The following is a 25,180-nucleotide window of genomic DNA, read 5'->3' as shown; positions in this document are numbered from 1 at the left end:
CTTTTCTTCTTCTCGGTGAAGACGGGTGCATTCAGCATCCACAACCATAGCAACCATAACGGTAACTCAAATGATCTCGGAGCACTGTACGATTTCTCACGCAGCCTCGACACCCAAATCTGGCAAGTCTCACATAGTCTCACATCGAAAAAATCGAGCTTATTATCTCCTATTACAATTATAAATAATGACCTAGGCTTTGAAGCCAGATACACCATAAGAAAACCTAATTGTTTGTTTTAGGCTTTTTTTGTTTAGTAGTTTCAGGTGTTGGCTTAGGAATATTTTCCTAAGGTATTTGTAATTATCCCTTTTATAGTAGAGTTTTGCTCCTCCTTCGTTATCAAAGCCTGGTTTCAGAATCTTTTAGTAATGATGATAATAACAAAGATCGTTGTCGAGAAATTCGACAGAAATGTCAACTTCGGCATATGGCAGCTCAAGATGAAGGTCATTTTGATTCAAGATGGAGTTGATTTGGCATTACAGGGAGTTAAGAACATTCTAGATGATATGTCAAAGGAAAATCTTGCAGGTATGGATAAGAAGGCCCGATCAAGCATTATTCTAAATCTTTCTAACAAGGTTTTACGGGAGGTAGCTATGGAGACTACGGCTAAGAGCATGTGGGACAAGCTTAAAGCCTTGTATATGAAGAGAACAGTGAAGAATTGTCTCTACTTGAAGCAGAGTTTATATATGCTTCGGATGACTGAAGATACATCTATACTCTCACATCTTGATAAATTTAATTCCTTAGTTATAGATTTGGAGATTATAGATGTGAAAATTGTTGACGAGGATAAGGCTCTGTTACTTTTGTGTTCTCTTCTCCAATCCTTTAAGTATTTTCGTGATACTATGATTTATGAAAAAATAATAATTTTATATTAGGAAATTAAATCTACACTAAAATCTAAGGAGTAAAGAGATAGGGATATCACTGGGAAAGTAGAGAGAATCAGGTTGAGGGTTTGGTTGTCAGGGTAGAACGAATAAAAGAAAATTTGATAGTGGTAGATCTAAATCTAGATCTAAATCCAGACATAGAAATTTAGAGTGCAGATATTATCATAAAATGGGGCACATTAAGGCTGATTGCTTTAAATTAAAAAATAAATTAAAGTAAAAGGGAAAAATTATTGAGAAAACTACTAAGTCCGCTGAAGCTAGTGTAGCAACTGATGAGAATATTAAAAATATTTTCTTTGCTACTGATGATAGAACGAGGTCTAAAACTGAATGAATTTTAGATTCGGGTTGTTCTTATCACATGTGTCCCAATAGAGATTTATTTTCCGCATATGAATCTTGTAATGGTGGAATTATTTTGATGGGCAATAATGTCGCGTTTAATGTTGTTAGTAGAGGCATAATCCGAATTAAAATACATGATGGTATTATGAGGACGCTCATTAATATTAGACGTTCTTGATTTAAAAAAGAATCTCATCTCTTTAGGCACCCTAGAGGCTCTTGGGTGTAAATACGTAGCTGAAGGTGGAGTTATGAAAGTTTCTAGAAGTGCCCTTATTGTTATGAAAGTTTGTAGGTCTGGTAGCTTGTATATTTTATAGGGAACTACTGTCACAGGCTCGGTTGCAGTCTTGTTATCATCATTGTCTGATTCTGACATCACCAAATTATAACATATGCGTTTGGATCATATGCGCGAAAAATGTTTGAGTATATTAAGCAAAATAGGTCTTCTTTATGGACAGAGTACTAGGCTACTGAATTTCTGTGAACATTATATTTTTGGAAAGCAGAAAAGAGTCAGATTTAATTCTCCAACAGTTCACAAAATTAAAGGTACTCTTGACTATATTCATTCAGACATTTGCGGTCCAGCTCGTGTTTAGTCTAAGGGTGGTGCCAGGTATATGTTGACTTTCATTGACGATTATTCCAAGAAAGTTTGGGTTTATTTTCTAAAGCATAAAAATGATGTTTTTCTAACCTTTAAACAATGGAAGGCTTTGATTTAGAAGCAAACATGTAAAGAGATTAAGCGGCTTCGAACAGATAATAGTATGAAATTTTGTGAAGGTGACTTTGATGAATTTTGCAAAAATAAAGGAATTGTTGTTGAATCTCGGATTTTGATGATAAAATCAATTGATGGGTTAATTGATCTAATCCATATTATTGAGTTAAGGGTGCAGGATTAACTATGATAACCAGAAAACACAAAGCAAGGATACCAGAGTCAAGTTCGATGGACGTTTAAGAGTCCGAAGAATCGTCGGAGATGCTGCCGGAACCAACCGAGAAGAAATCGGGAACTTGTCGGAATTTTCGGAAGTTCGCCGAAGAGATCGTCGGAGGTTCACGGAGATCACCGAGAAGGCTCAGCTACTCATTAAAGTCATCACAAGTTCGGGAGCTTGCTGGGAGCCGTCGGAAGAAGTTCGTCGGAAAGCTCGTCGGAACAAGACTCGACATTCGCGGTTGAAAAATTGCTTAGGATGTGTTTTGTTATGTAGTTAACTTGTAATTAGGATTATGATTAAGAGATAATCCTATATCCTGGTTATGGGCCAACTGGGCCCAAAATTAGACTTGGTTTGGGCTAAGTTTGAAGCCCAACAAGTCAACCGAAGAGTCTGGTGGTGGCACTGACTGGGCGGTTGCACCGCCCAGCACTGTTAGCGCTTGACACTGACAAGCGGTGGCACCGCCCAGCACTGTCAGCGCCTGACACTGACAGGCGGTGGCACCGCCACTGACAAGCGGTGGCACCGCCAGCATCGGGAACTCCAAGAGAATTCAAATTTGGAGCCCAAATTTGAATTATCTTGAGGCCTATAAATACCCCTCAAATTTCAGCTGAGATTACAACTTTTTGAGCAGCAATTGTTGAAGAGAAATGCCTTAGAAAAGTCATAGCTAGTCTTGTTTTCAATTTGCTAGTGTTCACCTCCTTCTTTCTTGTTGAAAATCTGTAAGAGAGTGAACCGCTTGTAAAAGAGTTGTAAGAGGGGTATTCACCCTTCCCTTTCAAGAGATTTGCTAGTGGAAGGTGGGAGCCTCATCGAAGAGGGGCCTCGCAAGTAGATGTAGGTGACTTGACCGAACCACTTCAAAAACGGCGTAATCTCTGGTTTGCATTTCATTACTGCTATTTGTTAGGATCAAGAGCACTAATTTGTTTGGACTAATTTTCATGAATGGACAATAATGCGTCTTGTGTCCAAATTTGCAACAAAAGTTGCATTTGTTTTGATGTCGAACATGTAAGATAGGGCCTTTTATGAAGGTGGTTGGATTTTGGTGAGGACTTCTCACAAATCCAATTCCACTTCTTTAGGGAACGTGACCCTTGTTTGCAAGGATCATGTTTAATGACTTGCTACCAATCTCGAATTTCTTCAAGGTGTCCTTAAGTAGCAAGTTTTCCTTTTGGAGAGTTTCTAGATCATGGCATTTTATGCATGAGCTTAAACTATCATGATGTTCAGCTTTTAACTTGTCAAAATTACAAATAAGACTATCATGCTCCTTTTTTAGCAATTTGTATTTTCTACTAATTGTCTTACATTCATCAAATAATTCATGGAAAGCATTTAATAATTCATGATAAGGTAAATCTGCATCAATTAAATTTGTTACCTCATCTCCGATGGCCATTAAGGTGTAATGAGCAACTTGCTCGGTGTTGGACTCCTCTTCTTCGGATGCGCTCGAATCATCCCATGTTGCTTTGAGCGCCTTCTTCTTTGATGTTCTCTTCTTGGCTTGGGGACAATCACTCTTGTAGTGTCCCGGCTTTTTGCACTCATAGCAAATAACTTGGTCCTTCTTGGGATCATGTTTATTTTTTGCGTCATTCTTAAACTTGTTTCTTTTAAAGAATTTTTTAAAATTTCTTATTAGAAGTGCCGAGTCATCATCACAGTCCTCATCACTTGAGTTTTCTCTCAAGTGGCCTTCTGAAGTTTTAAGTGTCATATCCTTCCTGTTCTTTGGAAGGATGTCTTCTTGCTCTTCATGAGCTTTACAAGTCATCTCGTAGGTCATTAATGACCCGATTAGTTCTTCAAGAGGGAAGTTGCGTAGATCTTTTGCCTCTTGAATAGCAGTGACTTTAGCATCCCAACTCTTGGGAAGGGATCTTAGAATCTTATTTACGAGCTCAAAATCTGAAAATCTTTTTCCGAGTCCTTTTAGACCGTTGACGACATCTGTGAAACGAGTAAACATGTCGCCAATGGTTTCACTCGGTTTCATCCGGAAAAGTTTGAAAGAATGTAACAGAAGATTGATTTTTGACTCTTTCACTCTACTTGTGCCTTCGTGAGTCACTTTGAGTGTGTGCCAAATATCAAATGCGGTTTCACAAGTTGAAACACGGTTAAACTCATTTTTATCAAGTGCACAAAATAAGGCATTCATAGCCTTTGCATTAAGAGCGAAAGCCTTCTTCTCCAATTCATTCCAATCGATCATTGGAAGAGAAGACTTCGAAAATCCGTTTTCGACAAGATTCCAAAGTTCAAAATCCATATAAATAAGAAAGATCCTCATTTGGGTCTTCCAATAGGTGTAGTACGTCCCACTGAACATGGATGGACGTGTAATAGAATGACCCTCTTGGTTTCCAGCGTATGCCATCTCTCTTGGGTTTTACTCCGTTAGAGAGTTAACCCTGCTCTGATACCAATTGTTAGGATCAAGAGCACTAAGAGAAGGGGGGGGGGGGGGGGGGTGAATTAGTGCTGCGGAAAACTTTCTGCGATTAAAACGAAACTGCGTTCGAACGATAAAAATGATTTCTGTTTGAAAGCCGATTCTAAGATTACTTTAACTTAAGATCAAACAAGATGATGTTAAAGTCAATCTATGAAGGCAGTTTGCAGTTATGATGAAAACCAGAATATAAGCGCAAATTGAAATACGATGTTCGTACGAAGAAACTGATTTACGTCTAAATGCTGATTCGTAAATCACTTGATTAGGCAAGATGCTGTTTAAGCAAGGGTATAAAGGCAGTTTGCAATTATGGTAAAAATCAAAACGTAAACGTAATTTGAAATATGATGATCATACGAAAAAGCAGATTTACGTCTAAACGCTGATTCAGAAAGTGCAAATCTTGAAACCCGATCGTATATGCACAGAAAGCAGTAAGCTTCAGAGGAGGTTTGCAGTAAAGATAATATGCTCAAAGTAAATGCAAACCGAGATTTAGAGTGGTTCGGTCAATCTTGACCTACTCCACTTTTGGCTTCCTCAACCGACGAGGTCACCGACGTTAACTAGAGGCCTTCCTTCAATAGGCGAAGGCCAACCACCCTTTTATAGTTTCACTCCTTTTGATGGGCTTAGGAGACAACCCTTACAGAAATTTTCTCTCCTCTCTTTACAACTCAAAACTTTGAAGAACAGAGGGAGGAGAACTTTTGGCCTTTACAACAATTTTGAGCTCTAAGAATCATAGAAAGAGATCAAGATTTCGAGTGTGTGTTCTGTTCTTTCAGTGCTGAATGGGTGGGGTACTTATAGGCCCCAACCCAGTTCAAATTTGGAGCTCAAAACTGTCAATTCCTAGAATTCCGGGATCAGGCGGTTGCACCTCCTGACTGGGGCGGTTGCACCGCCTGGCAGAGCTCGAAGACTGAGCCTCTGGGCGGTGCCACCTCTGTCAGGGGCGGTTGCACCTCTCTGCCATAGCTCGAAGACCGAGCTCAGGCGGTTGCACCTCCTGACTGGGGCGGTTGCACCGCCTGCTAGAGCTCGAAGACCGAGCTCAAGCGGTGCTACCTCCTGTTAGGGGAGGTTGCACCGCCCAGTCTCGCTCGGAGACTGAGCCCAGGCGGTGCTACCTCCTGGCTAGGGCGGTTGCACTGCCTAGTCTCCCTGGGAGACTTAGCCCAGGCGGTGCTACCTCCTGGTTTGGGCGGTTGCACCTCCCACAGCAATTAGGGTCCGAATGGGTAGATCCATTCGGCCCAATTTGGGTTTTTCAGGGGCCCAATTGCCCCAAGATTAAGCTAATGGGATCACCTCCCATTTCCAACTTAATCATTGTGCTAACTACGATAAATCCTAATATAATTTCTGCAGCTTGCTCCGGTGCGTCAATCGCTTCTTCCGGCGAGTTTCCGTCGAACTTCCATCGATTATCTGATGAACCCTCGGTGATGCTCCTACTGACTTCCGGCAAACTCCTGGACTTGCGACGATCCACTTGGCGAGTTCCGACGAGCTTCTTTTGGCAAGCTTATGGACTTCTCGGATTTGTTCCCGTAGAACCTCTGACGACTCTCCGAACTTCCGTCGAACTCTTGAACTCCCAACGTGATTATTGTCTTAACTCCAGCGCAACTCCTACTGCATGTCTAACTTTCATCGTAGTTAATCCTGCACACTTATCTCAACACATAGATTAGACAACAAATGACAATTGACTTCATCATCAAAATCCGAGATTCAACAATCTCCCTCTTTTTTATGATGACAATCAATTGATAATGGAGTTAACCTTAACTCCCCCTTTCTATATGCCATACTTGAGATAAGTCATTCTTGAATTCAAGACCTAAGAATTCAAGCAACATATTGATAAGTTAAATTATTTGAACTTATCAATACTCCCATTATGATTCCCATCATGATGCATCTCTTTGAAGATGATGTCAAGGCTTGACATTCACTTTCAGATTTTACATTACAAGTTTGAATGATGGTAATAGTAACAATTCATCATATTATAAGATATCAACATGTAAAGCTGTGAAGTAAGATTTTGATATCATTACTTGATGTACACATTTCAAATATTTTAGCAAGTGTTGCATTTCTTCACATGGTAAGATATCAACTCAAGGCATAATACAAATTATAGCATCTGTTCATATATCTCTTGGTGATGCAAGCATGACATAATCATAGCATCAGTGTTTATAGCATCAATTCATATATTTCTCCCCCTTTGTCATCAACAAAAAGCATGGTAGTTGTGATACCAAGAAAACAATATAAGCAAGTTATCAAGCATATAAAGGAAGGCATGATATGTAGATTGCTTTGAATACTTCTTCATTCATTTTTTTTGTTATAATCCTTTGTGCACGAAGGAGGAAAGTCATTTGTGATTCCAGCTATTTGTGAGTTTACTTTGAGTCAAGATATGTGTTTGAAACAGCTTTTTGCAAATAAAAATACTATCATCCATATTTCAAGATGGAATTCATAAGCAGGAATCATTTTATCAAATCCATTTCAGAAAAAAAATATTTTTCATAAGAGTGTATGAGAAAATTTGATTTTTAGCATTCCAACTGTTAAGCGAATCTGAAAATGAGATGAACTCTTTCATGCATTCGGACAAGACTATGCTACAGATTTTCAAATACAATCATGAAGACAAAACATTTCAACACATGTTATGTAATGGCAATCAAGTGATTTGATAATTCAATAAAGTCCAAAAAATAATTTTAACTAGTTTATCTATTCGGACACATCAACATTCCTAATTCTCTTCTTATGAAATCAAACTGTTCTTCACTTAGAGGTTTTGTAAAAATGTCAGCTAGTTGATGTTTAGTATCAATGAACTCTATGGTTACGTCATGATTAGTAACATGATCTCGTATAAAGTGATGTCTAATATCAATATGTTTTGTTCTTGAGTGTTGTATAGGATTCTTAGTTAAGCATATTGCACTTGTGTTATCACATTTAATGAGAATATTTTTAAGATTAACTTTGTAATCTTCTAAGGTGTTTTTCATCCATACAACTTGTGCACAGCATGCACTTGCTGCAATATATTCAGCTTCGGTTGTTGATAGTGCAACCGAGTTTTGTTTCTTAGATGACCAGGAAACAAGGGTATGTCCTAAAAATTGACATGATCCTGATGTATTTTTTCTATCTAGTCTACAGCCAGCAAAGTCCACATCAGCATAAGCAATTAACTCAAAATTCTCTGATTTTGGGTACCATAATCCTAGATTTGTGGTACCATTAAGATATCTAAGTATTCTTTTAACTGCTTTGAGATGAGATATCTTAGGGTTTGATTGAAATCTAGCACAAAGTCCTACACTGAACATGATGTCTGGTCTAGTTGCAGTGAGGTAAAGTAAACTTCCTATCATACCCCTATAAGTTTTTTGATTGAAGCTTTCTCCACTTTCATCAATTTCTAACTTAGTGGAGGTGCTCATAGGAGTGTTAATAGCCTTTGAGTTGTTCATATTAAACTTTTTTAATAAATTCATAGCATATTTAGTTTGACTAATAAAGATGTCATTGCTTAGTTGTTTGATTTGTAAGCCTAAGAAGAATGTTAATTCTCCCATTAAGCTCATTTCGAATTCAAGACTCATAGTTTTAGCAAAAGATTCACAAAGAGATTCATTCGTAGAGCCAAAGATAATATCATCAACATAAATCTGAACAATGAGAAAATTATTTTCAAAATTCTTGATGAACAATGTAGTATCAACCTTGCCTTTTGTGAAATTATTTTCGATAAAAAAAGAACTAAGTCTCTCGTACCAAGCCCTTGAGGCTTGTTTTAAACCATAGAGAACTTTAGTTAATCTAAACACATGATTAGGGAGACTATTATTTTCAAATCCAGGAGGTTGTTCAACATAAACTTCTTCGGAAATAAAGTCATTTAGAAAAGCGCTTTTAACATCCATTTGAAACAACTTAAAATTATTACTACTAGCGTAGGCAAGGAGCATCCTTATGGCTTCCAATCGAGCTACAGGAGCGAAGGTTTCTTCGTAATCGATACCTTCTTCTTGGTTGAAACCTTTGGCCACTAATCTAGCCTTGTTTCTAACCACGATACCATTTTCATCTTGCTTGTTTCTGAAGACCCATTTAGTACCAATAACTAAATGGTCATTTGGCCTAGGAACAAGCTTCCACACCTCATTTCTCTCAAATTGATTCAATTCATCTTGCATTGCGATAATTCATGAATCATCTTTCATGGCTTCGTCAACACATTTGGGTTCAATTTGGGAGAGAAAGGCGGCGTTCGCACAAAAATTTTTAAGAGAAGATCGTGTTTAAACCCCCTTTGACGTGTCTCCTAAGATTAGCTCCTTGGGATGAGCATCTACATACTTCCAATCCTTGGGTAAGGATGTTTCGGGAGTGGATGCATCCAAGTTGCTAGTTAGAGAAGGGGTTTCATTTAAATTCAAGGAATCAAAATTAACATCATCATCAAAATCATTTTTCCTGATTTCAGAAATCTCATTGAAAACAACATGAATGGATTCTTCGATAATTAAAGTTCTTTTATTGAAGATACGAAAGGCTTTAGAAACTGAAGAATAACCAAGAAAGATTCCTTCATCAGATTTAGCATCAAATTTTCCTAAGTTATCCTTTTCATTCAAGATAAAACACTTACACCCAAAGACTTTAAAATATGAAACATTGGGTTTTTTGTTGTTCCATAACTCATAGGGAGTTTTGGTTAGTAGGGGTCTTACTAGAACTCTATTCAAAATGTAGCATGCAGTATTTACGGCTTCGGCCCAAAAATATTTGGGTAGGTTGTGTTCATTCAACATGGTTCTTGCCATTTCTTGTAAATTTTGATTTTTTCTTTCTACTACTCCATTTTGTTGAGGATTTCTAGGAGTAGAGAAATTATGGTTGTATCCATTGAGTTCACAAACTTCCTGGAAATCATGGTTTTGAAATTCACCACCATGATCACTTCTAATTGACGAAATCATAGAACCTTTCTCATTCTGAACAAGTTTACAAAACTTGGTAAAATATCTAAGGCATTCACTTTTCTGTTTTAAGAAGTAAGTCCATGTGTATCTGCTATAGTCATCCACAATGACGAAGGCGTATTTGCTATCTCCTAGGCTTGATATGGAGATTGGTCCGAACAAGTCCATATGGATCAATTGTAAGGGCCTAGAGGTGCTTATTTGATTCTTAGATTTGAAACTACCCTTAATTTGTTTACCTAATTGGCAAGCATCACATACATTATCTTTGATGAACTTGATATAAGGAATTCCTCTTACAAGTTCTTTAGATGATATTTGAGTGATTAGTTTCATGCTAGCATGACCTAATCTTCTATGCCATATCCAAGCATCCTCATTCAAAACAGAAAAACACATTTCATTACACAAATCATTGATGTCAATAGTGTATACGTTATTTTGTTTCAATGAAATCATAGATATGTTTTTGTATGGTTTTTCAATGATGCAAGCATTAGATTCAAATCTGACAATATATCCTTTATCATATAATTGACTAATGCTCAAGAGGTTATGTTTTAAACCATCAACTAACAAAACATCTTCAATAAAGAAGTTGGATTTGTTACCTATGGTTCCTTTGCCAATGATTTTACCCTTGTTGTTGTCTCCGAAGGTGACATAGCCTTCGTCTATGCTAGTGAGCTTAGAGAATTGAGATGGATCTCCGGTCATATGCCTTGAGCATCCACTATCAAGGTACCATCTCTTGCTCCTAGCTTGCGATGGTTTAGTTTTCTACAAGAAAGGATGATTTTTAGGTACCCATTTGCTTTTGGGTGCCTCATAAATAGATCTACATTGTCTATCATGTTGCATAGAATTTATCATGATTCATTTAGGAACCCAGATCAATTTGTTTGGACTAATTTTCTTGAATGGACAATAATGCGTCTTGTGTCCAAATTTGTAACAAAAGTTGCATTTGTTTTGATGTCGAACATATAAGATGGGGCCTTTTATGAAGGTGGTTGGATTTTGGTGAGGACTTCTCACAAATCCAATTCCACTTCTTTTGGGAACGTGACCCTTGTTTGCAAGGATCATGTTTAATGACTTGCTACCAACCTCGAATTTCTTCAAGGTGTCCTTAAGTAGCAAGTTTTCCTTTTGGAGAGTTTCTAGATCATGGTATTTTATGCATGAGCTTAAACTATCATGATGTTTTTAACTTATCAAAATTACAAATAAGACTATCATGCTCCTTTTTTAGCAATTTGTATTTTCTACTAATTGTCTTACATTCATCAAATAATTCATGGAAAGCATTTAATAATTTATGATAAGGTAAATCTGCATCAATTAAATTTGTTACCACATCTCCGATGGCCATTAAGGCGTAATGAGCAACTTGCTCGGTGTTGGACTCCTCTTCTTCGGATGCGCTCGAATCATCCCATGTTGCTTTGAGCGCCTTCTTCTTTGATGTTCTCTTCTTGGCTTGGGAACAATCACTCTTGTAGTATCCCGGCTTTTTCCACTCATAGCGAATAACTTGGTCCTTCTTGGGTTCAAGTTTATTTTTTGCGTCATTCTTAAACTTGTTTCTTTTAAAGAATTTTTTAAATTTTCTTATTAGAAGTGCCAAGTCATCATCACAGTCATCATCACTTGAGTTTTCTCTCAAGTGGCCTTCTGAAGCTTTAAGTGTCATATCCTTCCTGTTCTTTGGAAGGATGTCTTCTTGCTCTTCATGAGCTTTACAAGTCATCTCGTAGGTCATTAATGACCCGATTAGTTCTTTAAGAGGGAAGTTTCGTAGATCTTTTGTCTCTTGAATAGTAGTGACTTTAGGATCCCAACTCTTAGGAAGGGATCTTAGAATCTTATTTACGAGCTCAAAATCTGAAAAACTTTTTCTGAGTCCTTTTAGACCGTTGACGACATCCGTGAAACGGGTAAACATGTCGCCAATGGTTTCACTCGGTTTCATCCGGAAAAGTTCGAAAGAATGTAACAGAAGATTGATTTTTGACTCTTTCACTCTACTTGTGCCTTCGTGAGCCACTTCGAGTGTGTGCCAAATATCAAATATGGTTTCACAAGTTAAAACACGGTTAAACTCGTTTTTATCAAGTGCACAAAATAAGACATTCATAGCCTTTGCATTAAGAGCGAAAGCCTTCTTCTCCAATTCATTCCAATCGATCATTGGAAGAGAAGACTTCAAAAATCCGTTTTCGACAAGATTCCAAAGTTCAAAATCCATAGAAATAAGAAAGATCCTCATTCGGGTCTTCCAATAGGTGTAGTACGTCCCACTGAACATGGGTGGACGTGTAATAGAATGACCCTCTTGGTTTCTAGCATATGTCATCTCTCTTGGGTTTTAATCCGTTAGAGAGTTAACCCTGCTCTGATACCAATTGTTAGGATCAAGAGCACTAAGAGGAGGGGGGGGGGGGGGGGTGAATTAGTGCAGTGGAAAACTTTCTGCGATTAAAACGAAACTGTGTTCGAACGATAAAAACAATTTCTGTTTGAAAGCCGATTCTAAGATTACTTTAACTTAAGATCAAGCAAGATGATGCTAAAGTCAATCTATGAAGGCAGTTTGCAATTATGATGAAAACAAGAATATAAGCGCAAACTGAAATATGACGTTCGTACGAAGAAACTGATTTACGTCTAAATGCTGATTCGTAAATCACTTGATTAGGCGAGATGCTGTTTAAGCAAGGGTATAATGGCAGTTTACAATTATGGTAAAAATCAAAATGTAAACGTAATCTGAAATATGATGATCGTACGAAAAAGTAGATTTATGTCTAAACGCTGATTCAGAAAGTGCAAAGCTTGAAACCCGATCGTATATACGCAGAAAGCAGTAAGCTTCAGAGGAGGTTTGTAGTAAAGATAATATGCTCAAAGTAAATGCAAACCGAGATTTAGAGTGGTTCGTTCAATCTTGACCTACTCCACTTTTGGCTTCCTCCACCGACGAGGTCACCAACGTCAACTAGAGGCCTTCCTTCAATAGGCGAAGGCCAACCACCCTTTTACAGTTTCACTCCTTTTGATGGGCTTAGGAGACAACCCTTACAGAAATTTTCTCTCCTCTCTTTACAACTCAAAACTTTGAAGAACAGAGGGAGGAGAACTTTTGGCCTTTACAACAATTTTGAGCTCTAAGAATCACAGAAAGAGATCAAGATTTCGAGTGTGTGTTCTATTCTTTCAGTGCTGAATTGGTGGGGTATTTATAGGCCCCAACCCAGTTCAAATTTGGAGCTCAAAACTATCAATTCTCGGAATTCCGGGATCAGGCGGTTGCACCTCCTAATTGGGGCGGTTGCACCGCCTGGCAGAGCTCGATGACTAAGCCTCTGGGCGGTGCCACCTCTATCAAGGGCAGTTGCACCTCTCTGCCAGAGCTCGAAGACCGAGCTCAGGCGGTTGCACCTCCTGACTGGGGTAGTTGCACTGCCTGCCAGAGCTCGAAGACCGAGCTCCGGCGGTGCTATCTCCTGTCAAGGGAGGTTGCACCGCCCAATCTCGCTCGGAGACTGAGCCGAGGCGGTGCTACCTCCTGGCTAGGGCGGTTGCACCGCCCAGTCTCCTTGGGAGACTTAGCCCAGGCGATGCTACCTCCTGGCTTGGGTGGTTGCACCTCCCACAACAATCAGGGTCCGAATGGGTAGATCCATTCGGCCCAATTTGGGTTTTTCAGGGGCCCAATTGCCCCAAGATTAAGCTAATGGGATCACCTCCCATTTCCAACTTAATTATTGTGCTAACTACGATAAATCCTAAGACAATTTCTGTAGCTTGCTCCGGTGCGTCAATCGCTTCTTTCGGCGAGTTTCCGGCGAACTTCCGTTGATCATCCGATGAACCCTCGGTGATGCTCCTGCGGACTTCCGGCAAACTCCTGGACTTGCGACGATCCACTTGGCGAGTTCCGACGAGCTTCTTTTGGCAAGCTTATGGACTTCTCGGATTTGTTCCCGTAGAACCTCCGACAACTGTCCGAACTTCCGTCAAACTCTCGAACTCCCAACGTGATCATTGTCTTGACTCTAGCGCAACTCCTACTGCATGTCTAACTTTCATCGTAGTTAATCCTGCACACTTATCTCAACACATAGATTAGACAACAAATGACAATTGACTTCAGCATCAAAATCCGAGATTCAACACTATTTACATTACTGCAAACCTTCTTACTTGCTTTATTTCATCATTACCTTTGCTGCACAACTTTGCGAATACGCTTTCAAGTTAAGCACTTCCGATTCCGATTTTTATCGTACGAAAGATTTGTTGAAACCAACGTTTTAATCCGCTACACTAATTCACCCCCCCCCTCTTAGTGCCACTCCGATCCTAACAATTGGTATCAGAGTAAGGCTCACTCTCATATCTGGTTTAATACCCAAGAGAGATGGCTTACTCCGGCATGCATGAGGGACACTCTATCACACGTCCACCTATGTTTAATGGGTCGGATTACACATATTGGAAGACTCGGATGAGGATCTTCCTCATTTCTATGGATTTCAAGCTTTGGACTATTGTTAAAAACGGATTTCAAAAATCTTCTCTTCCGATGAGCGAATGGAATGAATCGGAGAAGAAGGTTTTTGCTTTAAATGCAAAGGCTATGAATGCCTTATTTTGTGCACTAGACAAAAATGAATTTAATCGTGTTTCAATTTGTGATTCGGCTTTTGATATTTGGAGAACTCTTGAGGTCACTCATAAAGGCACTAGCCGAGTGAAAGAGTCCAAAATCAACATCCTTGTGCACTCTTACGAACTTTTCCGAATGAAACCAAGTGAGTCCATCGGACACATGTACACCTGGTTTACGGATGTCATCAATGGACTCAAAGCTCTTGGTAAAGATTTTACTAACTTTGAACTAGTAACTAAAATCTTAAGATCCCTCCCTAAAAGTTAGGATCCAAAAGTTACGGTCATTCAAGAGGCCGAAGACCTTAAAACATTCCCTCTTGAAGAACTCATTGGGTCTCTAATGACCTACGAAATGACATGTCAAGCTCATGACGAGCTTGAGAACCCCCTTCCAAAGAACAGGAAGGATATGACACTCAAATCACAAGAAGACCACTTGAAATGAACATCAAGTGATGAGGACAGTGACAATGACATTGCACTTTTGACTCAAAAATTTAAAAAATATTTAAGGAAGAACAAATTTAAAAATAATACAAAAAATAAAGTTGAACAAAAGAAGGACCAAGTGATTTGCTATGAGTGTAAAAAATCGGGACACTACAAGAACGATTGTCCTCAAGCCAAAAAGAGAACATCAAAGAAGAAGGCACTCAAGGCAACGTGGGATGATTCAAGCGCGTTCAAAGAAGAGGAGTCCAACACCGAGCAAGTTGCTCGTTACGCACTAATGGCTTTAGGAGAAGAGGTATGTAATTTATTTAATGAAGATTTATCTTTTGAAGAACTCTCTATCGCTTTTCATGAATTATTTGATGAATGTAGAACTATTAGCAAAAAGTTAAGTATCTTAAAGAAAGAGCATACTTTGCTACAAGATAAGTTTGATAGTCTTCAAACTCCTCCATGCTCTAAGTGTGAGCATTTAGAAGTAATAAAAAATAAAAATTTGCTTCTTAAAGAAACCTTAAACAAGTTTAAGGTTGGTAGCAAAGGATTAGATATGATCCTTGCACACAAGGGTCACGTCGCAAATAGAAATGGAATTGGATTTGTAAAAGGATTACATCAAAATCCTGCCACTTTCATAAAAGGACTTACATTACATGTTTCCTCTTATATGAAATGCAACTTCTATTGCAAATCCGGACATATTGCATACAAATATCCATTTAGGAAAATTAGTTCACAAAAATTAATATGGGTTCCTAAAGGAACTATAAAGGATTCAATAATAAATAACAAAGTTAGTGGATCAATTTTTGAGGCACCCAAAATCAAATGGGTACCTAAAAGTCATCCTCTTTTATAGATAAACCCACAAGCTAGGAGCAAGATATGGTATCTTGATAGTAGATGCTCAAGACATATGACTGGAGATCCATCTAATTTCTCTATGCTCACTAGCAAAGAAGAAGGGTACATCACATTCGGAGACAATAACAAAGGCAAAATCATTGGCAAGGGAACTATTAGTAACAAATTTAGTTTTTCCATTGATGATGTTTTACTAGTTGATGGATTGAAACATAATCTCTTGAGTATTAGTCAACTATGCGATAAAGGTTATATCGTTAGATTCAAATCAAATATGTGTATTATCGAAAAACCTAACAATAACTTGACTATGATTGCATTAAAACAAAATAATGTCTACACCATCAACCTTGATGGACTAAGTAATGAAATGTGCTTCTCTGCTTTAAATGATGATGCTTGGCTTTGGCATAGGAGACTAGGCCATGCAAGCATGAAACTAATATCTAAGATCTCATCTAGAGAATTAGTGCGAGGAATTCCAAATATAAAGTTTATTAAGGACAAAGTATGCGATGCATGTTAACTAGGTAAACAAATAAAAACTAGTTTCAAATCAAAAACTCAAATTAGCACCACTATACCATTATAATTGATTCATTTGGACTTATTTGGACCAATTGATACGACAAGTCTATGAGGAAGCAAATATGCATTTGTAATTATGGATGACTATACTAGATACACTTGGACCTATTTCTTAGCTCACAAAAGTGATTATTTCAAGTGTTTCTCTAAATTTTGTAAACTCACTCAAAACGAAAAAGGTTTCATGATTTCATCAATTCGGAGTGATCACGGTGGCGAATTTCAAAACCGTGACTTTCAAAATTTTTGTGAAGTTAATGGATACAATCACAACTTCTTCACTCCGAGGAATCCCCAATAAAATGGAGTAGTTGAAAGAAAAAATAGAAACCTATAAGAAATGGCAAGAACTATGTTAAATGAACATAGTTTACCTAAGTATTTTTGGGTCGAAGCCGTAAATACGGCTTGCTACATCATGAATAGAGTCCTAATAAGACCATCCTTATCAAAAACTCCCTATGAATTATGGAATAACAAAAAATCAAATATTTCCTATTTTAAAGTTTTCGGTTGTAAATGCTTTATTTTAAATGAAAGGGATGCCTTAGGAAAATTTGATGCTAAATCCGATGAAGGCATCTTTCTTGGTTACTCTTCCGTTTCTAAGGCTTTTCGGGTTTTTAACAAAAGAACCTTAGTAATAGAAGAGTCTATTCATGTGGTTTTTAATGAAGTTTCAAATTTAAAGAAAAATGATTTTGATGATGATATTGGTTTTGATAATTTGAATTTAAATGAACCCCCTCCTCAAAATAGCAACTTGGATGCACCTTCTTCCGAAATTTCCTTACCTAAGGAATGGAAGTATATAGATGCTCATCCAAAGCAGCTAATTATAGGGCATACATCAAAAGGGGTTCAAACTCGTTCCTCTTTCAAGAATTTTTGTGCTAATGCCGCCTTCCTTTCTCAAATCGAACCTAAGTGCATTGACGATGCCATAAAAGATGATTTTTGGGTTATTGCAATGCAAGAGGAATTGAATCAATTTGAGAGGAATAAGGTGTGGGAGCTTGTTCCTAGACCTAGTGACCATTTAGTCATTGGTACTAAATGGGTCTTTAGAAACAAGCAAGACGAAAATGGTATCGTGGTTAGAAACAAGGCTAGATTAGTGGCCAAAGGTTTCAACTAAGAAGAAGGTATCGATTACGAAGAAACCTTCGCTCTCGTGGCTCAATTAGAAGCCATAAGGATGCTCCTTGCCTATGCTAGTAGTTATAATTTTAAACTATTTCAAATGGATGTCAAAAGTGCCTTCTTGAATGGTTTTATTTCCGAAAAAGTATATGTCGAACAACCTCCCGGATTTGAAAATTCTCTTCTTCCTAATCATGTATTCAAATTGACTAAGGCCCTCTATGGCTTGAAACAAGCTCCTAGAGCTTGGTATGAAAGGCTTAGTTCCTTTCTTATTTTAAATAATTTTACCAAAGGCAAGGTTGATACTACATTGATTATTAAATATTTTGAAAATAATTTTCTTATTGTGCAAATTTATGTTGATGATATTATTTTTGGCTCTTCGGATGAATCACTATGTGAATCATTTGCCAAATGTATGAGTCATGAATTTGAAATGAGTTTAATGGGTGAATTAACGTTATTTTTAGAATTACAAATCAAACAACTTAGGGATGGTATATTTCTTAACCAATCTAAATATACATTAGAATTGTTAAAATGATTTAACATGGATAATTCAAAAGCAATAAACACCCCTATGAGTACTACGACTAAGTTAGATATGGATGAAAATAGTGAAAATTTTGATCAAAAAACATATAGTGGAATGATAGGTAGTCTACTCTACCTTACCGCGACTAGACCGGATATTATGTTTAGTGTAGGACTTTACGCTAGGTTTCAATCAAATCCTAAATTATCTCATCTTAAAAGTGTTAAAAGAATATTTAGGTATCTTAAAGGAACTCCAAATTTAGGATTGTGGTATCCAAAATCTGAAAAATTTTATTTAATAGCTTATGCGGATGCCAATTTTGGTGGATGCAGGATAGATAGAAAAAGTACATCTGGAACATGCCAATTTTTAGGACATGCACTTGTTTCTTGAACCTCCAAGAAACAAAATTCAGTTGCACTATCTACGGCGGAAGCCGAATACATTGCTGCAAGTGCATGCTGTTCACAAGTTGTTTGGATGAAAAATACTTTAGAAGACTATGGAATTCACTTTAAAAACATTCCCATAAAATGTGATAATACTAGTGCCATATGTTTTACTAAAAATCCAATTCAGCACTCTAGAACTAAGCACATCGACATTAGGCATCATTTCATATGTGATCATGTCCTTAACAATGATGTTGTTCTAGAATTCATTGACACAAAGCATCAATTAGCAGATATATTTACAAAAGCCTTGAATGAAGACCAATTTGAATTCATTATAAGGGAATTAGTTATGTTAAATTGTCCCTAAACAATAAACTTGTTTGAATGGATTTTCCGTAAAGTTTTTTTTTATTCTCTCTCCATTCCTCGGTGAACTGATCCTTCTCTTTCGATTCTAATGACATGTTAAATTTTCTTATCCTATCTTGAGTTAAACACCGCCCCCATCTGATCAAGATTAATGATTTTATGATATTTTGAATCTCGAAATTGATTTTGATGGCTTGATTATGAGTTTCAAGTTGACGAATTGAATTTGAATGAATTTGTATTCGAATTATGATCTTGACTTATTGGAGTTACTACTTGAAACATTTTTTGTCTTATCCTAATCTCTTTCTTGTACATCTACAATTTCTGTTATTTATAGAAAGAAGAGATTAGATAATATGGATGCATGCTGAATTTTCCTTTAAAATGAACTCTGCGTAAATATTTTTGCATACTTAATTTTCAATGATAAAATCTTTGTATGACAAAATATGTGCTTCAAGTCTCATTTACCTTTTTGTTGATGACAAAGGGGGAGAAAAGTGATGACTTGTATCATTTTAATAGCATGACTAATATGAATTGCAAAAGCTTTTCAAAATCTTTGAGAATATGCCTTGCAAAATCTTTGAGAAAAATGATCGATCGATGAATGTCTAATATGTCTTGCAAATCTTTGAGAATATCGCAAGATCAATTGATCATATTGAAAGCATGTCTAACATGTATAATCATGAAATTCATATTGAAAATCTTTATCTCCTATCGTAGTAAAAATTGTCTCTTATCATTCGAGTTGAAAAGGATTTTCATCGAAGTTTAGCATTTACATTATGCTTAATGAGAATAACGATAAGTTCTACTGTTAGAACTTATCGGTTTATGCTTGAATTCAATGGGATGGAATTCAAGTGTTTTCATCTTCTCATAATATGGCATATAGATAGGGGGAGTTATGTTTAACTCCGTCATCAATTGATTGTCATCATAAAAAAGGGGGAGATTGTTGAATCTCGGATTTTGATGATAAAATCAATTGATGGGTTAATTGATCTAATCCATATTATTGAGTTAAGTGTGCAGGATTAACTACGATAACTAGAAAACACAAAGCAAGGATACCGGAGTCAAGTTCGATGGACGTTTAAGAGTCCGAAGAATCATCGGAGATGCTGCCGGAACCAACCGAGAAGAAATCGGGAACCTGTCGGAATTTTCGGAAGTTCGTCGAAGAGATCGTCGGAGGTTCACGGAGATCACCGAGAAGGCTCAGCTACTCATTAAAGTCATCACAAGTTCGGGAGCTTGCTAGGAGCCCATCGGAAGAAGTTCGTCGGAAAGCTCGCCGGAACAAGACTCAACGTTTGCGGTTGAAAAATTGCTTAGGATGTGTTTTATTATGTAGTTAACTTGTAATTAGGATTAGGATTAAGAGATAATCCTATATCCTGGTTAGGGGCCAACTGGGCCCAAAATTAGACTTGGTTTGGTCTAAGTTTGAAGCCCAACCAGTCAACCGAAGAGTCTGGCGGTGGCACTGCCAGACTAGGCGATTGCACCGCCCAGCACCCGAGAGCTGGGCGGTGACACCGCCTGGGCCGGGCGGTGGCACCGCCCAGCACTGTCAGCGCTTGACACTGACAGGCAGTGGCACCGCCAGCATCGGGAACTCCAAGAGAATTCAAATTTGGAGCCCAAATTTGAATCCTCTTGAGGCCTATAAATGCTCCTCAAATCTTAGCTGAGATTATAACTTTTTGAGCAGCAATTGTTGAAGAGAAAGGCCTTAGAAAAGTCATAGCTAGTCTTGTTTTCAATTTTCTAGTGTTCACCTCCTTCTTTCTTGCTGAAAATCTGTAAGAGAGTGAATCGCTTGTAAAAGAGTTGCAAGAGGAGTATTCACCCTTCCCTTTCAAGAGATTTGCTAGTGGAAGGTGGGAGCCTCATCGAAGAGGGGCCTCGCAAGTGGATGTAGGTCACTTGACCGAACCACTTCAAAAACGGCGTAATCTCTGGTTTGCATTTCATTACTGCTATTTACATTACTGCAAACCTTCTTACTTGCTTTATTTCATCATTACCTTTGCTGCACAACTTTGCGAATACGCTTTCAAGCTAAGCACTTCTGATTCCGATTTTTATCGTACGAAAGATTTGTTGAAACCAACGTTTTAATCCGCTGCACTAATTCACCCCCCCCCCCCTCTTAGTGCCGCTCCGATCCTAACAATTGTTCGGCATCACATTGTTAGGATGACGCCTTAGTAAAATAGTATGACCGAACATATGAACAGAATACTCTTCGAGAGAGCAAGGTGTATGATCTCAAATGCAAGGTTGACAAATGACTTTTGGGCAGAGGCGATTAATATGGCATATTAAGTTGTCAACTGCGCTCCTTCTACAATACTTAATTTTAAAACTCTAGAGGAAGTTTGGTCAGGTACTCCTGCTGATTACACTGATTTAAAAATTTTTGAGTATCTAGTATAAATGCATGTAAATGAAGGAAAATTAGAACCTCGAGCTAAAAAGTGTATTTTCCTTGGGTATGCTTCTAGGGTAAAAGGATACAGATTATGGTGTTCTGATCCCAAATCCCAAAAATTTATAATCAGTAAAGATGTTACTTTTGATGAATTGTCTATGTTATCTTCCAAAGAGGAATATACTAATTGTATAAATGATAGTGCGCAGAAACAGGTGGAGCTTGAGATTGGTAGTTCTGATTCTTCTATTTAAAGAATGCCAGTAGATGGTCCTGAGTCTACTAATAAAGATGATCCAGAGGAAGAGAAATATTCCATAGCCAAGGATAGATCATAGAGAGATATTCGACCACCACAAAGATATGCAAATTTGGTTGCATATGCTTTGTCTATTGCAGAAGAAACAAGTGAAGTTAAAATTGAATCTCTCAATCAGAATAGAACTTGGGATCTTGTGAAGCCGCCTTTGGGTAAGAAAATTGTTAGATGCAAATGAGTCTTCAAAAGGAAGAAAGGTATTCCAAGGGTTGAAGATGCAAGATACAAAGCACGATTAGTTGCAAAGGGCTATAGTCAAGTACATGGTGTTGATTTTAATGACGTAATTTCACTTGTTGTTAAACATAGCTCTATTCGTATTTTGCTTACTTTAGTTGTCATGTATGATTTGGAATTGGAGCAACTTGATGTCCAGACATCTTACTTACATGGTGAACTTGAAGAATAAATTTACATGGAGCAACCTCACAGATTTGAAGTTGACGGTAAGGAAGATCATGTTTACTTGTTAAAGAAATCCTTGTACAGATTGAAGCAGTCTTCAAGACAATGGTATAAGAGGTTTGATTCCTTTATATTGGGTCATGGTTGTAAGGAGCATGTATGATAGCTGTGTCTACTTCCGGAAGTTAACTGATAGCTCTTTTGTGTATTTGTTGCTTTATGTTGATGACATGCTTATTGCAGCTAATAATTTGTTAGAAATTCACACTTTGAAAATGCAACTGAATAGTAAATTTGAAATGAAAGATTTGGGAGCAGCTAAGAAAATTCTTAGGCATGGAGATCAAAAGAGAACGAGGAGTTGGAAAATTATTTCTAACCTAGAAAAATTACATCGAGAAAGTCTTGGAGAGGTTTGGCATGAAAAACGCTAAGCCAATGAGTACTCCTCTTACTAGCCATTTTTGGCTATCTACTCCTCAGTCACCATAGTTAATTAAAGAGGAAGAATATATGGTGCAAGTTTCATATTCTAGTGCCATCGGTAGTATTATGTATGTAATGGTTTGTACTCGTCCAGATATTTCACAAGTAGTCAGTGTGGTTAGCAGATATATGTCTCACCTGGGTAAAACACATTGGCAAGCTGTGAAGTGGATTCTCATATACTTGCAAGGGACTTCAGATGCTTGTTTGGAGTTTAGGAAAAATCATGACACTTTGGTTGATTTCGTCGACTCTGATTATGCCACGGATCTTGATAAACGAAGATCTTTAACAAGCTATGTTTTTTGCGTTGGCGGTTATGCAGTTAGTTGGAAAGCTTCCTTACAACCTGTCGTGGCTTTATCTACTACAGAGGCAGAATATATGACAATGATAGAGGTGATTAAAGAAGTTTTATGGTTAAGAGGTTTGTTCGGCGAATTATGTTTGCATCAAGGTGTTACTACAATTTACTGTGATAGTCAAAGTATTATTCATTTGACTAAAGACCAGATGTTTCATGAGAGGACGAAACACATTGATGTGAAGTTTCATTTTATTCGGGATATCATTGCTGAGGGAAAGGTTCTTGTTCATAAAATTCATACGAAGGACAATCCGACTGATATTCTTACGAAGCCCCTTTTAGTTTACAAGTTCAACCAGTGCTTGGACTTGGTTGGTGTTCATTATTGGTGATTGCCCGTTGGGGCTTTTGTGAAGAAGTTGGAGCAAGTTTTGTTAATTGTCAATATTGGAACATACTAAGGTGGAGCAAGTTTTGTTAATTATCAATATTGGAACATACTAAGGTAGAGATTTGTTAGTTTGACAAGTCCCACATAGTCCCACATCGGGAAAATTAAGCTTGTTATCTTTAATTGTAACTATAAATAAAGGTCTGGGCTTTGAAGTTATATGCATCACAAGATAACATAATTCTTTGCTTTGGGCTTTTCTAGTTTTATGTGTTTTATGGCATAGGAATATTTTTCTAAGGTATTTATAATTATCCCTTTTATAGTAGAGTTTTGCTTCTCCTTCGTCCGTGGATATAGGTCAATTGATCGAACTACGTAAATTTGATGTTCTTATCTCTTTTATTTTTTATTTTTTTATTTTTATTGGATTGCCAAATTACACTGTGCTTTGTTTTAACGTACCCGACATCGTCATATTCGACTCTAGCTTGGTTAGCAACGCACGCAAGAGTCATCGGTCTCGATCTATTGGGAAAAGGCCTCGAAGGGGTTCTCTCACCGTCCGTGTCTGGTTTGGACAAGCTTAGTTTCCTCAACCTCTCCCTCAGTTCTTTCCGAGGCCCCATCCCACCCGAGCTGTTCCACCTGAAGCTCTTGGCGGTGATCGACTTGAGCAACAATCACTTGTTAGGCGAGATGCCACCGGGTATAGGAAACCTCTCAAGCCTGTCCCTATTGGATATCTCCAACAACAGGTTCACCGGGATGATCCCTGATGTCTTTCACGGCTTGACAAAGCTCGAGGTTTTCTCGGCTGAGTCTATTGGATTCGTTGGCCGGCTGCCCACTTCCTTGTCCTCGTGCTCGATGCTTACGTCGCTTTATCTGTGGAACAATTCTCTCAACGGTAGCATCGACCTCGACTTTGGACGATTACTTCGTCTTACAGTCCTCAACCTGGAATAGATTGCACGGGCTCATCCCGGAGAGCCTTTCTTCTTGCAAGGCACTACAGATCCTGAATCTGAATCGCAACAACCTAAGTGGTCTGGTTCCACAGAAGCTTCGCAATCTTCGTTCCCTTTCCTTCCTTGCCCTCGAGCAAAATAATCTCTCCAACATTTCCAACGCATTGGCAGTTCTTCAGGGGTGTCACAACTTGACCGTTAAAAATGAAGAAATGCCAACTAATGGAATCCGAGGATTTGGAAGCCTACGTGCTCTCAGCATGGCAAACTGTGGTTTTAGAGGTTCTATGCCCTTGTGGTTACGAAAATGCAGAGAACTTCGAGCTATAAATCTAGCATGGAATCTTTTTAGCGGAGAGATACCATCGTGGTTTGAAGGTTTTGATCATCTGTTTGTCATGGACTTGTCGAACAACTCGTTCTACGGGGAGATCCCAATTTCCTTGATGCAATTGAAGAGTTAGACTTTGGGGAAATCCCTGCAGGATGATGTTTCTTCTTTGGAACCGCCATTGTATTACTGGCACAGGGGTAAGCAGATTAACGAGACACTATTTTACAAGCACGACACGGATTTTCCACCAATGCTAAACTTCAGCCATAACAAATTGAATGGATCAATATGTAAAGAATTTGGGAAATTGAAGTATCTTCATCACCTGGATCTAAGTTGGAACAACTTCTCCGGTTCTATTCCTGAAGAACTGTCAAACATGATCAACATAGAGAAGTTGGACTTATCTTTCAACAATTTATCAGGTAGCATTCCGTCTTCTCTGACTAGGCTTACTTTTCTGTCTTTCTTCAGTGTTGCCTACAATCATTTGCAAGGACTGATCCCAAGTGGAGGTCAGTTCTTGAGCTTTCCCTGTTCGAGCTTTGAAGGAAATCCTGGACTCTACAGTAATCCGAAACGCTTGTGCAACTCAACCTTGAATACAACTGACCACAAGGAAGGTGATGATAACGATGAAGATAAATTCGTTTTCTTGGGATTGCCATTTGCAATTGGATTGGTGGTGAACTTTTCGCCTACAGTTTTCCTCGTAATGTGTTGCTTGGACGACAACTACAATTATGATCGAGGAGAAAACTGA

At 38.0% G+C, this 25,180-nt stretch overlaps 1 protein-coding gene across 1 annotated transcript; it reads left to right on the top strand.

Annotated features, from left to right (window-relative positions):
* Positions 1 to 375: 375 nt before the first annotated feature.
* Positions 376 to 25,180, top strand: LOC135639211 (phytosulfokine receptor 1-like). The gene is made up of 4 exons (XM_065153012.1): positions 376 to 535; positions 23,603 to 23,975; positions 24,082 to 24,478; positions 24,569 to 25,180. Exons 1-4 carry the CDS (start codon positions 376 to 378, stop codon positions 25,178 to 25,180), a joined length of 1,542 nt encoding a protein of 513 aa, XP_065009084.1.

The sequence above is a fragment of the Musa acuminata genome, chromosome BXJ3-5, assembly GCF_036884655.1.
Source record: "Musa acuminata AAA Group cultivar baxijiao chromosome BXJ3-5, Cavendish_Baxijiao_AAA, whole genome shotgun sequence".
In the NCBI taxonomy this organism is placed as follows: Eukaryota; Viridiplantae; Streptophyta; class Magnoliopsida; order Zingiberales; family Musaceae; genus Musa; species Musa acuminata.
This window is presented reverse-complemented; position numbering and strand designations above follow the sequence as displayed.